General features: G+C 34.6%; 1 protein-coding gene across 4 annotated transcripts in view; it reads left to right on the top strand.

Annotated features, from left to right (window-relative positions):
* The window catches only part of Otogl (otogelin like), a 122,597-nt gene that overhangs the window by 12,169 nt on the left and 94,997 nt on the right, over positions 1-15,431 (top strand). For all 4 annotated transcript variants that reach the window (XM_077798984.1, XM_026396993.2, XM_077798983.1 and 1 more), the window contains exons 7-10: positions 2,320-2,441; positions 5,784-5,989; positions 11,218-11,345; positions 11,938-12,044. In XM_077798984.1, the coding sequence (XP_077655110.1) occupies positions 2,320-2,441; positions 5,784-5,989; positions 11,218-11,345; positions 11,938-12,044 (563 nt within the window). The remainder of the gene's footprint in view (positions 1-2,319; positions 2,442-5,783; positions 5,990-11,217; positions 11,346-11,937; positions 12,045-15,431) is intronic.

Below are 15,431 nucleotides of genomic sequence, written 5' to 3'. Positions count from 1 at the left end.
TGAAGTTGCCTAAATTCTTCTTCTGTCTTAGATGATGCAAATATTAAAAAGTAGGAACTGAAACTTTATTCAGGGATCTGGGTCTGCAACTCAGAAAGGCAACGAGGTATATTGACCTTTGAAAGTGTGGAGCCTATGGCTAAGAAATTAGAGGTGTCTTTAGATAGGAAAGTTAGTGGGATGCATTTTCAGCGCTCACAGAGTTCTTGCTGTTAGCTTCTTCATTGTCATTGACTTCCTCTTCCCCTCCTCCCACTAGGTTTCTCTCTATATATTGGTATTCCTGTTTCTCTATATTGGTATTCACTTAACTCCTTTGACTTTCTCATTGAAATGTTCTTGTCCAGTGTCTTATTCTTCTGAGGCCTAAGATATCAACTAGTTCGTCATCCTTTGATAATAATACAAAGTGTAGAAAATTTGAAGATTCAGAGAAGTCTAAAAGAATAATATTAGGATTATCAGTCAAGAATTACCATTACCATTGCTAATGGCTTCATATATTTCCTTACAGGATTTCTTTTTTACTCTACATTTTATACAGATTTATAGAATTGAAATTACACTGTGTATTGTTTTTCTATTCTACATTTTTACTTAATGTTATATCAAGAGCTTTCTTAAATGTCAAAGAGTTTTAACAAACATAAATTTTACTAGCTGTATACATTTCAATTCATGGTATGCCCAAATGATTTAATGATGTCCCATTTTGGAAATTTTGGTTTTTAAGATCAGTATTTAAAAAAACTATTTATGCAGTTTCCTTCTTTATACTTCTGATATTTTTTCTTTTTAAATGTAATTTTATTTTTATGAATATAGTACATGACAATAATTTGAAAGATTTCATAAAAATAGCAAAAAATAACCCTACCTTCCTTCATTTTTTTTTTTTTTTTGGTTTGGTATGAGGGATTGAACCCAGAGGCTCTTGACCCCTGAGCCACATCCCCAGCCTATTTTACATTTTATTTAGTCTTGCTAAATTGCTTAGAGCCTCACTAAATCATGGAGGCTGGCTTTGAACTCACAATCCTCCTGCTTCAGCCTCCAGAGTAGCTGGGATTACAGGCATGTGCCACTATACCTGGCCTGTCTTCATTCCTGTTGTAGTTTGGCTCCACAGAGGCAACTTTTGAAACTCTTTCTTTGGGTTTTTAATCTTACATAAAGATATGATATTATTTCTTTTTTTTTTTTTTTAAGTTAGAACTTATTTGGAGCTGGGGTTGTGGCTCAGTGGTAGAGGGCTTGCCTCGAATGTGTGAGGCACTGGATTCAATTTTCATTACCACATAAAAATAAATAAATAAAATAAAATGTAGAACAATAATTTTATTGTTCATCTATAACTAAAAATAATTTTTTAAAAAGTTAGAACTTACGTATTCACTTCCTTTTATGGAAAATGAGGAATCAATTACAGCATACTTTAACACTTAGTTACATGCACACACACAGAAACAGATACACTTGCAGATACACAAACACACATACACATATACCCCCACTTCTTCATTCCTTCTAATAGAGTTATATCACTATTTTTGGTTCAATCAACATATGGATGTTACATTGGAGTCACTATGTAAGCATTGCTTAGAGCTGCACCCAATAGGTTAGAGTGACTTTATTTCTCTTGTACATTTTCCTAGAGTAAACAGTTATCCCATCTTTTGTTTGCTGCATTTCCTTTACTGATTTCTTTTGAGGCCACTATGTATCTACCGTGTGGGATTTCTATTCAATCTCCTCCTGGAGAATTTTGTTCCCTCTCTATATTGGTATTCCTGTTTCTTGGATCCTAATGAAAGTCCAGTGAACTGGGAACTGTATTCATACTTGAGAGACAGGCTCTGAAAAGCCTATTGGATGTTCTGAACGTATAGCCAGTGTTTGCAGTGGTGTTTAAACAGGGATTCATTTCTTCTTTTTTAACTTAATTTTCACTAGTTCTTAAGTTTTTTTTTTTTTAAGTTTGAAAAAATATTCTTTTCCTGGAAAGTATGCATGGGGGGAAAAACACTTTTGAAATATTAATTATAATTTGAAAAACACTTTCAGAATTTTGAAGTTCAATTCACTGTGATTTCTGATCATTTGCATTTTAGAAAGTTAATTCTGTTGTCCAGCTTGTGGGGTAAATATTTCTTTTCTCTCAATAATCACAAATGTCATATAGCTTTGTAGAATGTCTTGGGACTAATGAAGCTACAGAACTATAAACATGCATTGTGATTTTAGTAACCCAAGTGGATTCCATTTGTTATTGTTGTTGGTTCCTATGCTTTTTTTTTCCATTTTTCTCCCTTAAAGGTTCATAATAGTCCTAGATGCTTTGGTTCAGTGTATACTTGTTATCGGTCAATCAGCTTATTCTTTTCAAACCAAGAGGAAATTCGAATTTATGGCCATGAAATTAAAAAAGATGGAATCAGGTAATGTATGATAAATGATATAATAAAAATGATACAACAGATTAACAGAATTTTAAAATATCTCAGTCTGGAAGTGAATTGTGGAGATTAGGAAGAGATTTTTCTTCAACAGTACCTTTCCGTTGTATGGGAGATATGAAAACTTCAGTGGGATCTAAGGCCAAGCAGGTAGCCAGGAATCTTACCAGTTTGACCTTTCTAATTCTTGTGCAGGACAGAAATATGTTTACACAGGTAAAGATAAGTTTATCATATTTTTTAAATGAGAAATTCAAGAAATTTTTATACTGGACTCCTGATTATTTTATTTTATATTCAACTCCTGATTATTTTTTTTTCTTAAATATTTCCTCTTTATCTTTGTAGCAGGACCTTACAAAAATCTATTTTGTTTTAGTTTTGAAATGATAATTGAAGGCCTTTCCAAGTTTGTGTGAATGAAGTTTGGGTGTCACTTGAGCTTTTCCATTGAAGTTCTGACAAAGACTCAGAGACAATAAATAACTGGCCTTCTTGAATAGATCAGAGAGCAACCGCTTCTGGCTTCCTGTCTGCCAAGAATATGACCCAAGAGTTTGGGGGGAGTGTATATTTATATATTTTACAAAAGGTTTTATGCATTTAAAACTAGAAATACTGGGAATAAACTACCTTTCCATCTAAATAATTACAGAGACACTTTTAAATATTTAAATATTTCCTAGCTGAGTTATGCCAGAAAAAGTAAATTGGGGGCTGGAACAATTGCATCCATCATTCAGAATTCACTACCACGTTTTGAACAATGAGGATTCTTTCCAGAGCAATGGCTTTACCAACCAATGATGCCTTTTCTCAGTTTACATTCCTCAAGAGGCAGCAGGCAGTAGCAGAGAGGGCTTCTGACAAAGTACCAAGGAGCTTTGTCACAGTTGCAACCAGGAATAGCCCCTCCATCTCTCTAGGCTTATTTTCTTGATTATTTCCTTCTAAACAAAAACTTAGCATTTGAATGGGAAGCATTGCGCAGTTAAACATGTATTTCCTAGAGCTGAATTTAAATAGTTAATTTAGGATGCTCTATGTGGGAATTTGGGTAATATAGTGGGCACTTAAAAATTACATGTTTTGTAAAACAGAGATGCCATTCAGATAGGTTAACCCTTTGTTAAGTGGAAGGCATATATTTAGTTTTAATAAGGAGAAAGCATTTCTATGGTGATTTCCAGTTGCATGATAGAAAAAATGATTTTCTTGTTACTCAGCAATGTTGCTTATATTAATGTTGTTTATGGCCTAGAGCCTAACTCACAGTAAGTGCAACAGAAATATTTGCTAAAATAAACTCAAATATGGTGGCTCTGCATATTAACCCATATCTCTCTGGATTTTAGTTTTCTCAACTGTGAAATAAGGGGTTTTGGTAGAAATGAATCCGTGAATACTTTTTAGCATTAATCTGTGTATTTATTTTAGCTTGCATTTTAATGTTTCCTATTGTAAAATAAAATCAGAACTTTATACACATTTGGGGTTTGTCTTAGACTAACTGGAGTTTATCTAGTTCTCATTTGTATTCCCTATCTCCTCTAATATACGTCTATGTTATAAACTTCAAAATAAGCACAGGTACCCATTTTTCTTTTAAACAGTTGTGTATACAATTAAATTAACTATTATACAGAACAAGTAACAAACCAAGTAACAGACAACCTGACAAAAAAAATTACCCTCAACAGAGTAATTATATTTACAATTAGCATCCCATTACTATAAAATGTTTATAAAACATGATTTACTTTTTCAAGTATGGTTTTTATAAACTTGCAATCTCAAGCAAATAATATTCAATATTATTTCAGGCTGACTTTATTAATTCTTCATATTTATAATTTTCATAAAAACAAATTTAGTCTTTTTGTTCTCCAATTAAGTTTTTAGTTATTTTCCTATGTTATAACAATTTTTTTGTAAATATTTATCTATAAAATATCTTTGTGCAAATGGTTACAGACATTTTGAGTTGCTTCTTTGGGGATTGTCCCTTCATGTGTTAGTATGTTTGGTTTTGTAGTGTCTGTTGCATGTATCCATGCTCTATGGGAAGAAATCACTAATTTGAAATTTTTGAGAGAAATATATGAATATACCTATTCACCACCATTTTACTCACGTTATAGTTTGTGATTTTATTTTGACATGCTGTCTTAACAGAAATGAATTTTTTCCAGTTTCCTTAATTATCAGCACTGTTTTTTTTGGCAGTACTCATGGATGGGAGAACAGTGTTCTCTTAAATGTTTCCTAGATGACTTTGCTTTTTACATGTCCAGTTGTTTAGTTTTCTTCAATTCCCTTATGTTTCTGATTTCCTAAGCACACTTTTTGTGTGTGTGTGTGTGTGTGAAAAATGGAAAAATTAGACATTAGATTAGGAGTTTAAATATCTTATTTAACCTTTGTTTAAATGGGCCACACTGTATCCACCTTAAAACCTAGGAAAAAGTCTATGCAATATTACATGACAAATTATATTACATTCCTCATGTAAGTATGATTAACTATTCTGAGACATTTTTCTTTTAGAAAACAATGGTTTATGCTAAGGTGATATTTTGATAATGGAAACTCTTATTTCCTGATAGCCACATTGAAAATAAAATTAAAGAAAGTTAGAACTTGAATATGTTTGCATATTTTGACCATTGTTTGTCTTGACTTCAGAATTGTTGAGCATTTTAGATTATTTTTAACTCTCTAGAAAAAAAAACATCACTTAAGCCCTCATTATTCTAAATAGGTAGCTACTTTGCAGATTTTAAAAAAATTACTGATACTTAGCAAGTGTGCATTTTTGGTTGATTAAAAGAAGCATCCAGTCAGGCACAGTGGCACATGCCTGTAATTCCAGTGGCTCAGGAGGCTGAGACAAGAGGATTGCAAGTTCAAAACCAGCCTCAGCAACAGCAAGGCACTAAGCAAATCAGTGAGATCCTGTCTCTAAATAAAATACAAAATAGGGCTGGGGATATGCCCCTGAGTTCAATTCCTGGTACCCACCCCCTTCACTCAAAAAAAAAAAAAAAAAAAAAAAAAAAGAAGCATCCAGTTGTAAGGATAGACTCCAAATTGGTATGGGAAAAGATGATTGTTTTCCTTGTATTTTAATTTCAATATTAAAGTTTTAAAAAATGTTGAGATTCCCATACAGTGATTACTTTGGGGATCTCACTGCATTGTTTATTCTGTAACTGAGTAGCAATTATCTTTTAATTATTATCGAAGTCATTTCAAGAAGAAAATACATCATCTATAATTGATCCTTTATCATATTCTTAGATTGTCTTCATTCTATTTTTCAAGTTTAACATTGCCTCAGACAATTGGACAGGTTTTCATTGAGAAACTAGCTGACTACATTCTGGTGAAAACTACCTTTGGCTTTTCTTTGGCTTGGGATGGAATATCAGGAATTTACCTCAAACTGTCTGAGGAGCATAATGGAAAATCATGTGGCCTGTGTGGAAACCACAATGACATACAGTCTGATGATTTCATAATTCAGCAAGGTGAGTGGAACAGGAAGAGTGTGTGGTACTTTCTAGAGTCTTCATCCCTCACTGATTAAGCAGTTAGTACCCTGAAGACTTGTCACAGGTTGGGGAAAATTCTTGGCTACCCTGTTCCTGCTTCAGTGATTTTAAGTGAAGGGAATAGTTAAACATTTTTGTCTCATTCTTGAAATCTATGAGATAGTTTTGTAGCTATTGCTGAATCAAAATGAAGCACTTATTCCCATAGCAAATATTAATTAAGCATTTGATTTGTGTTAGCAGCATGGGAGAGATCTGTATCTCTTGCTATAGGAACTTGGGCTACAACAGTGAACAAAACAAAGATCCCACTGCTCCTGGAGTTTATGTTCTAGTGAGTGATGCTCTTCTGAATCAAACATCTATCTCAGGATAAAAGCCATTTTGTATCTCATCTTGATAAGAATAAATTAGATCAGTGACAAATAATACGTTAAAAATACAATGAAATACGGACAGGATTATAAAAACTGAATAGTAACTTAGAAAGGGCTTACATACCTACCCAATATCTATTAAATTTAAGTCATAAAACTAACCTCTGTGAGTTATTAGAAATGGAGTCTGCTTCAATTTGGGTATTAGTATGCAATGGGAATAGAATATGAGAGCCACAAGCCATCATTGTGATTTATGTCCACACACACAGATGCAGCAAGAAAAGAACATTGTTCTTAGTACCCGTGGACCTTGCTTTGAATCTTGTTCCAACTCTAACAAATTCTATAATGTGATCATTTAAGCTTCCAGATGCTCAGTTTATTCAGCTGTAAAATAGGAATATAACAATTCTGAAATTATAGAGTAGCCAATACTACTACCACTACTAGTAATAATAATAAACCTTAGTACTATTTGTCATAGTGTTAATTATGAACATATAGTTACATTGTTCCCAACCCTTACAACATCCTGCAGGGTAGGATAGAAGGGTATTACCTTCTATGCTTTTAAGAGCATAGAAGGTAATATGCCCAATGTAACATAGCTTGTAAATGATACTGTTATGGTTGGATTACAGATGCTGTAGACCTGACTGTCTCCCAGCCCTGTGCTTACAGACAGGAACAATTGCTTTTCAGACTGTAATTTACTATATGATACTTTTTGTTTTATCTTTCAAAATTAATAGATATGTGTTGCCTCTACGTTGTGTTTTAAGGGACAGTAAAAGGACCACTTTGAGAATGGGCTTAGGAATCAGACTGTAGGATTCAAATTCTGCTTTGCTATTTATTAAACTTCCTAAGGCAAATGATGTAATACTACAAATGCTTCATAGAGGCTTAAAGGAGACAATCCATGTAAAACACTTAGAGTGCCTGGCATGTAGATAATACTCAATACATTTTATTTATAATCATCTCTAAGCATTCCTCAACAAGACTGTAATGAAGCTGAGATGAAAATGTTTGAAAACGTCCTTACATAGCTTTCAGAAGCCCTCATTAAAATGCAAACATTTTGCCCACGATGGATAATCCAGCATCAGGATTAGTTTAGCAGGAGCTATGTTAGCAGGACTCAAAGGAGTCAATTTTCTTATACATAAAATGGAGACAATAGTAATGACCCTGAGAGCATCCCAGACTGTGGCTTTATAATGAGAAAATGTAAATGAAAGTGCTCAAAAATTCGTGAGCACAATACAAATGTACAGTATTAGGATCATCATGAAATAGTATTTTGCATCCAGTTGGGTATTTGGAATGAAAGGGTTCGTAAATTTGGAATCTATTGACTGTTCTAGGAATTGGGGTCTTGACTTAGGCAGAACAAATCAGAGGGAGGGTAATTTTAAAATTTATTTTTCTTCTGTATCAAAGCTTCATGAAAAAAGTAATATTCAGTCCAGTTCTCTTGGGTGATCCCCTGGGACATAGGTGAGTGTGGTGTGGGTCAGAATAGAAACGAGCATCTGCTCTTGCTAGAGGCATGGAGACTCAGATTAGGGATCTAAGTGAAGGGCCAGATTCCGATAACCTGGAACATAAAATAGTTTGTTTTTTTTTTTTTTTTTCAGCAAGAAAACTGGGGCAGGAGGCACAAAGGTGTTAGCAGATTAGAAGTGGGAGAAAACTGGCAAGAGGCAGTTAAACTAAGTTATGTTGAACTAGTAGAAAACAAAGACTTTTGAAGGTATGTGGGAGGAGGCCTCAAAGAGACTTTAGCTTCTTCACAATTTTATTTGGTACACAGTGTAAGGCAGGGGAATTTAAAAAAATATATATGTAACTTACAGCTTGTGGGAATATGACAAGAAACTGTCCATTTCCTTCCATATTATAAAAGTGCAAGAAAGTGTCTGTAGAGGAGCTGTATTATCTTTAGCTTTAAGATGTCTCGTATTTTCTTGAAACTCAGCCTGTACTGTGCTGATTAGAAAAATCTTTAGAGAGAATTGGACAGTTTGAATGTCAATGAATGTAGTTTCTTAACAGTAATTAAAACTTTTTTTTTCTCTCTGCATTCCTACTCATCCTTCAAGGATGACTTCACAAAAAAATGAGACTTCAGAATTTCTGTGCACATACAAAGTTTTAAATTTGTTGTCTAGTTGAGAATTCTGTTTCCATAATTCATGGCTGGGTCTCACTATGCACCAACATAGAAGCCCTGGTTTGCTCTCATTTTTCCCAGCATAATAATTTAATAGTGTCTCCTCTTCACTATCGAAAGTGTCCCAATATGAATAATAAACTATTCTACTTACAGCGTATTTCATACGAACGATTTTAATTTTAATTCAGCAGGCTCCCAGACCACCAATAGAAATGGATTTAAGTTTTTGAAATAAATTTTGTGATCTTTTATGAATGCAATGTAGTGAATGAAAATAGCTAAGTGGCTCAAAAGCTGGGATTGAAGTGATCTCAAAGGGATTGCCTAATTGGTTTATTAACATTGAAATTTGCACCCTTGCCCTCTTTTGGCTTTTTCATGATGCAGGAGAGCAGGGTCTCACAGAGCTGGGGTTGGTGAGCATGTACCAGTCTTGTTGAGACAAGAGGTTTCCTTACTGTTCTAGGAAGGAAGAAGGAAACCTACTCTTATGGGACCTTGGTGGGACCTCCTATTACGATAATCAGGGAGTAAATGGTAGTTATCTGTGTAGGTGTCAACTGGAAGAATAAAGTGTTGATTGGCTAGAAAAAATATTGAAAATAAGTGTGACTTTATTCTTTATATCTTTAAAAATGATGTTTTAAAATGAAATGTGACTATATAAGATTTTCTTGAAGGGGCTGGGTTGTGGCTCAGCAGTAGAGCACTTGCCTACATGTGCGAGGCCCTGGGTTCAATCCTCAGCATCACATAAAAATAAATAAATAAAATAAAGGTATTGTGTCCAACTACAACTAAAAAAATAAATATTTTTTTAAAAGATTTTCTTGAAAAAGAACATCAATTTTAAAGTTAGTATATTAGAGCAAGCCTATCCCTTTGTTCTGTATGTAATATTTCCAACTAGAGATAATGAATTGGTTCAGAATAGTTTGAATGCTCTAGGATTCTAATTTAATAAGTATTGCAAACTTTACTATATTTTTTTTAATTCACTCATTCAGCAAATATATTTTGAGCACCTGCTTACTATATGGTAGATACTGAACTATTTACAGCAATAGAACAGCTTAGACACGATCTCTCTTTTCATGTGGTCCATATTGTGGTGGATAATAAATAGAGAAAACAAATATATATATATATATCGAGCCATAACATCCATGATAAAAAGATGGTGGAGGAAGGAGATAAAGAGGATTAGGACAAGTGTGTGTTTGACGTTAGTCTAGATCATGTAGCAAAGGAGGCCCCTGTGATGGAGTCACATTCAAAGAGGTCTGAATTCATTAAGAGTGGGAGCAGAGGGAAGATCTGAGGGAAGAGTAGTTTTGAAGGAGGAGTGAGAACAAGTACCCTGAGGTTGGCATGAGTCTGAGTGTTTGAAGAGCAGTAAAAAGCCAGGATGACTGGAGAGGTTGACCAAGGGTGAGAGTGGGAGAAAAAGATGTAGGAGGTCTGTGGAGGGAAGTAGGGAGGGTGCCGAGGCCAGATTCCTCAGTCTTCTGGGATACAGTGAAGTTTGGAGCTGTGTGCCCTAAGAGAGCAAAAAATTCTTAGAGATAGTGAACTTAATCTTCACAATATTTGTAGAGACATGCAGAAATTATCTTTCTATCTGGAAGATATCAGAGACAGTGTGAAACATTCAGTTTAAGATTTTTGATTCATTCAGTGGTGCAGTAGACCGCCATTGGTGGTGGACCTATAGTCCTGCCAATCTGAGTGGTAGAGAACCCAAAGCTCAAATCTGACATCCAACAGTGTTAAACGAAGCTTCCACATGACATCCCAGGTTGGGTCTGCCAAGTCCCTGAGACTTGAAAAAGCCTTTGTGTGAATGTGAGGCAGGATCGATTTCCATATCAGGTCTTAAACTTGTACACAGGTCAGGTTTGGTAAGCCATTTAAACTAGATTTGGAGCCAAGAGTCCAAAGTGTTCACCATCAAATGTCTGTTGGCCCATATATGAGCTCCTAAATCTTCCCTCTGAGTAAGTCTGGAATCGGTTCAGGATTCTTGGTACTGGGCTCTTTTCCTGAGCATTTTTTAGAACCACTGTTTATCACAGAGTCCCTTCTTAATTGTCTCTGTTTTTAGGTGTCTTTTCTAGTCGTTCATTGTTTATGTTACTGTTCTCTGAACTATCCCAAAGGGCTCAACAATTTTTTTTTTTTATCGTTAAGGGCCCTAAAAATGAAAGTTTGACTTTATTAAGATTCTGATTAATGTAAAATGGAACGAGGGATGCCTGAAAAACTTCACACCAAACTTTTACTTATTTCTTATTTTTATTTTTTAAGTTTGTGCATAGGTTTTCTCCTTTATACAGCACTAAACTGAATGCTGGATAGTCATCACTGTCCGGGTGTGTATGTCAGACTAGCTCACTTTCAATCCTTCCTCATGTGGTTCCAATGGGTTTCCTTTTTCTCTCCAATGGTATTAAATTTTTTTGGTACTTATATTTTGTTCAGCTTATTTTTATCATGCTAAAGTAATGTTATAATTTGATTGGTAATTATATTATTGAGTTGAACTTTTTGACCTGGAAGTTAATGTTGAAAAATGGTGTCTATGTTTGTAGAAAATGATATGCTTATGGCTATTTGCTTGTGTGTGTGTTTGTGTAAAATAGAGGACTATACGGAAGACATTGCTATGTTTGCAAACAGCTGGTTGGTGCAAACTTCAGAGGACACCAAATGTGTACCCACACCCTCAGATTTCCCAAATCCATGTTCCAGTGGAATGCCAGCATTTGAGGTAAATTTGATATAAAAATGTAGGCATTTGGAAATAATATAGCCATATTATTTGTATATTTAATATTAGGCTTTTTAGTGCAGATACAACAAAATTAAAAATATGAAATTCAGGAAGTGTAATTGCAATATCGATCAGCTTTTAAGATAATTTTGGAAATAGTGAATATAATTAGTTTAATAAATGTTCTCATCATGAAAATATGTAGTTAGAAAACTATTGTTTAAAATTTGTAAGTGCACATTTCCTTCTCTTTCTTGGTGATATCAAAGAATCTTGCAGATTGGTCAGTAAATAAAAAAAACAAACAAAGATACAATAAAAAAACGAGCTGGGTGTGATGATGCACGCCTGCAATCCCAGTGGCTCAGAGGCTGAGACAGGATAATCACGAGTTCAAAGCCAGCCAGCCTCAGCAACAGCAAGGTGCTAAGCAACTCAGTGATATCCTGTTTCTAAATAAAATACAAAATAGGGCTAGGGATGTGGCTCAGTGGTTGAGTACCCCTGAGTTCAAAGCCCATTACCAAAAAAAGAAAAAAGAGACAACATTAAAAAACATGTTCTGACAACTGGATTTTTTCCCCCACAGGCAATCTTCTTCAAGTGTCAGATACTGTTGCAGTTTCCTTTCCTAAGTTGCCATGAATATATTGATCCATACTTATATATTGCCAGCTGTGTTAACGATCTTTGCAAGTAAGTGAAATGATTAGTATTTTCAATGAATTTTTTTTATGTAAAATGAAAAGCAAAAAGCACTTCTGTAATAGCCATTTCAGAAAATATTGCAATTTGAAAAAATATAATGAGGAATATAAAACATAATCTTTACTTACAGTTATTAAAGGCTTGCTGTATAAGAGGTACAGCCTAAATGTTTTACATAGCAAGAGTGGAATATATTGACTCTTAAAGATTTTTGTTCCACTGGTACCTTTCTGAGAATCCAGATTATATCTATCTCTATATCTCTACCTATATTTATTTGTATCTGTATCTATATATAGCCATTTTCAAAAAAAGGTTTGAAATGCACAAAATATCACAAGATTAAAAAGGAAATTTATGTAATGAAATAGTTACCAAACTCTATGTGTGTGTGTGCTTGAAATAACGAAATATGTTACAAATCTAATAACTACTGCAATTTGACATAGTTATGAATGTAAAAATATTTTGTGATAACCATAGCAATTGTAATGGGGAATGAAAATAAAAAAAAAAACATGAGAAAGTGAAATGTGAGGTACATTGGTGACAAAAATCATAGACACTGCTAAGTGCTCTGTGATCTGTTGTCTATGTGCATAATCAATGATCATGCTGTTTCATTAGGAGAGGGGTGTAAAGAAAGATATAATGTTTTTCCTATCCAAGGTCACAGATTGCTGCATGCTACTCTAGGTTAAGAACACTGAGAATAGGTGGTATTCTAGGCAATAGTTCACCATACTTTGTTCACCATTTCAGAATTTAGGATAATTATCCATTATTGAAATTAAGTCATTTTTATTTTTATTTATTTTTAAATCACATACCAAGTGCATGTGATTAGTCATCTTGAAGGTTCAAGAATGCCTCAAGGAATTGTACTATGTCTGTCTACATATTTTATGAATCCCAAGAAGTGTAAATGATATATTGGAACCTTTTTGTAAAAGACCAGACTACTTTTTGGTTGAGTAAAACCACTTAAAAGGAATTTTAGAAGCCGGGTACAGTGGGTGCACACCTGTAATCCCAGTGGCCCTGGACAGGAGAATCACGAGTTCAAAGCCAGCCTCAGCAGAAGCAAGGTGCTATGCAACTTAGTGAGATTCTTGTCTCTAAATAAAATACAAAACAGGGCTGGGCATGTGGCTCAGTGGTTGAGTGCCCCGGAGTTCAATCACCAGTACCAAAAAACAAACAAACAAACAAAAAGGAATCTTGGGCAGCTTGTTAGGATGTGTAAGTTTTTCAAAGATGAGCTCAGAGAAGGAAGATTGAGGTGGTATGTATCTCTAACTATTATATTGAGATTATTATAAAAGTAATGAATGCAATATTTTCCAAATACTAAAATAAACTGACTTGTGATACTTGTTAATTTTAAGTACAATATAGTTGTACCTTGATTTTTGTATATCGTCTAAATTTTAAGGATTCCTAAACTTGGAATAGTTTCCTCTCTGTCCAAAGTAGTGGATAGTGATCTTACCATATATTTTGAAAAATTCGGCTCCCTTTTGGTTTTATTTTTTTGTTTGAGACTACTTGTTATGTCTCCTTGTTTTTTACTCAGTCTTTTTTGTGAAGATCCTCATGGGTAGGTCACGATCCTTATTTCACCATATATATGCAACTAAAATTCTTCTTTTTCCACAGTGACTCATTCTTGGACTGCTATTCAATAGTCTTTTTTTTTTTTTTCGATCACATTATCATGAACATCTTTATCATCCATTTCTCAATTAGGCTGAGATGAACTATCTTTCTGTTGGCCCAGGAAAGTCATTCTTCATTTACTAGTTTGGGATATTTTTGTTTAGCTGCTCCAATAGACAAAGAAACATGGATTAAATTAAATGAGAGGTTTATGTTTCTCTCATATAAAAGTTCAAGCCGGTAAGTGCTCTTGGGTTGGTATCATAGCTCTGCTACACAAAGTTCCCACTGAATGTTCAATCTTGTTGCCATACCATCTCCTTGGCCTAATGTGTTATTTTCAATTTCATGGCCAAAACTGGTTGACCATCACCATATATGCATTTTTAACCCCCTAGAAATGGAAGAAGGGACGAGAGGGCTGGCATGTTTTTGACCTGGAAGTTCCATGCATACTCCAACTTTTAACCATTTGGGCCAGAACTTAGAAACTTGTCTACTCCTGATACAAAGGAAGCTGGCAATGTTGTCTTTGGTTGGGCAGCTTCATATCCAGCAAAATCTTCGTGTTCTAATATTGAACAGAAGGGGGAATTTGAGACAAAAATAAGTCTATGGCACTTCTGATATTTCATCATTGAGAAATGAACATTTTTATCTTTGGAAATTCTGGTATCTTTAGGCTTTGGCCTTCGAAATTTTGCTTTTTCCAGAGCAAATTAAAAAGTAGGATAGAGCAACACTTTGTACTGGTTGAAATTAGCTGATACCTTCGGAGATGTGTTTGAGGTGGAGAGGGCAGGTTTGGGGCAGAGCAGGCATGTAATAGCGGAAGAAGAGCATCATAAGCGAGTGAGTGGACATTAACAGAATGGGAGTGAGAAGCTATAGAAGTTAGCCTTTCACATCCCTCATATTTCCTTCAGCACTCGACCTGGTTACAGTCTTTTTCCCATTCAATAGTAAATGAATGATTCTTTTTCATTTCCTGTACTAGGGAACTAAGTCACAAGGGTCCTATGCCATAACAATGAAAATGTGAATTGGTTGAACACAAATTAATTTCCGGCTTGGCTTATACTGGTATATTGAATTTAATTCAACATTCATCTTTTGAGTGTTTATTCTGAGCTGAGCATTGGGCCACACTGAGAGAAACAGAAACAATGTAGGCGTGATTTCTGTCCTGGGAACTCATTCTAGTGAGACAGAGAAACAGGTGCCTAGCAATGACGAGTGCTCTACATGAAAAGTTCAGTGCACGTGGAGGACCACTGACTTCCCCAGGAGCACCTCTGAAGCTCCTTGGAGATGACATTTGTGTTTGAGCTTGAAGGACAACTCAATACCAATCCTTGAAACTATAGCCCCCATTTGTGCTTTCAGAAATGCTAAAACCAGCAAGGAAATGACTTTAATTTTACCACATCAAAGTCAATTGAAGTAGGGAAAAAACTATTATTTAGTGCTCGCTTCTGTTTTTAAAGTTAACATGCAGAATGGAAAAATAAGCTCATTTCCCCTCAGTAAGTTGGGATAATAATTTCTTTCCTGATCAACTGTAGAGAGTTTTAATGAGGAACTGTATGATAATGTGCCTAAAATAGTTCCTAGAGTAACAAGACACTTAATAAATGGTAGGGTTTTTAATGTTAGTTGCACTGGGTTAGAAAAACCAATGATTGCTTACTTTGCTAACTTTTAAAACCACTGTTA

The sequence above is a fragment of the Urocitellus parryii genome, chromosome 5 (genome assembly GCF_045843805.1).
Source record: "Urocitellus parryii isolate mUroPar1 chromosome 5, mUroPar1.hap1, whole genome shotgun sequence".
Lineage (NCBI taxonomy): Eukaryota > Metazoa > Chordata > Mammalia > Rodentia > Sciuridae > Urocitellus > Urocitellus parryii.
The sequence above is the reverse complement of the archived record's forward strand: the minus strand, read 5'-3'. Positions and strand labels throughout refer to the sequence as shown.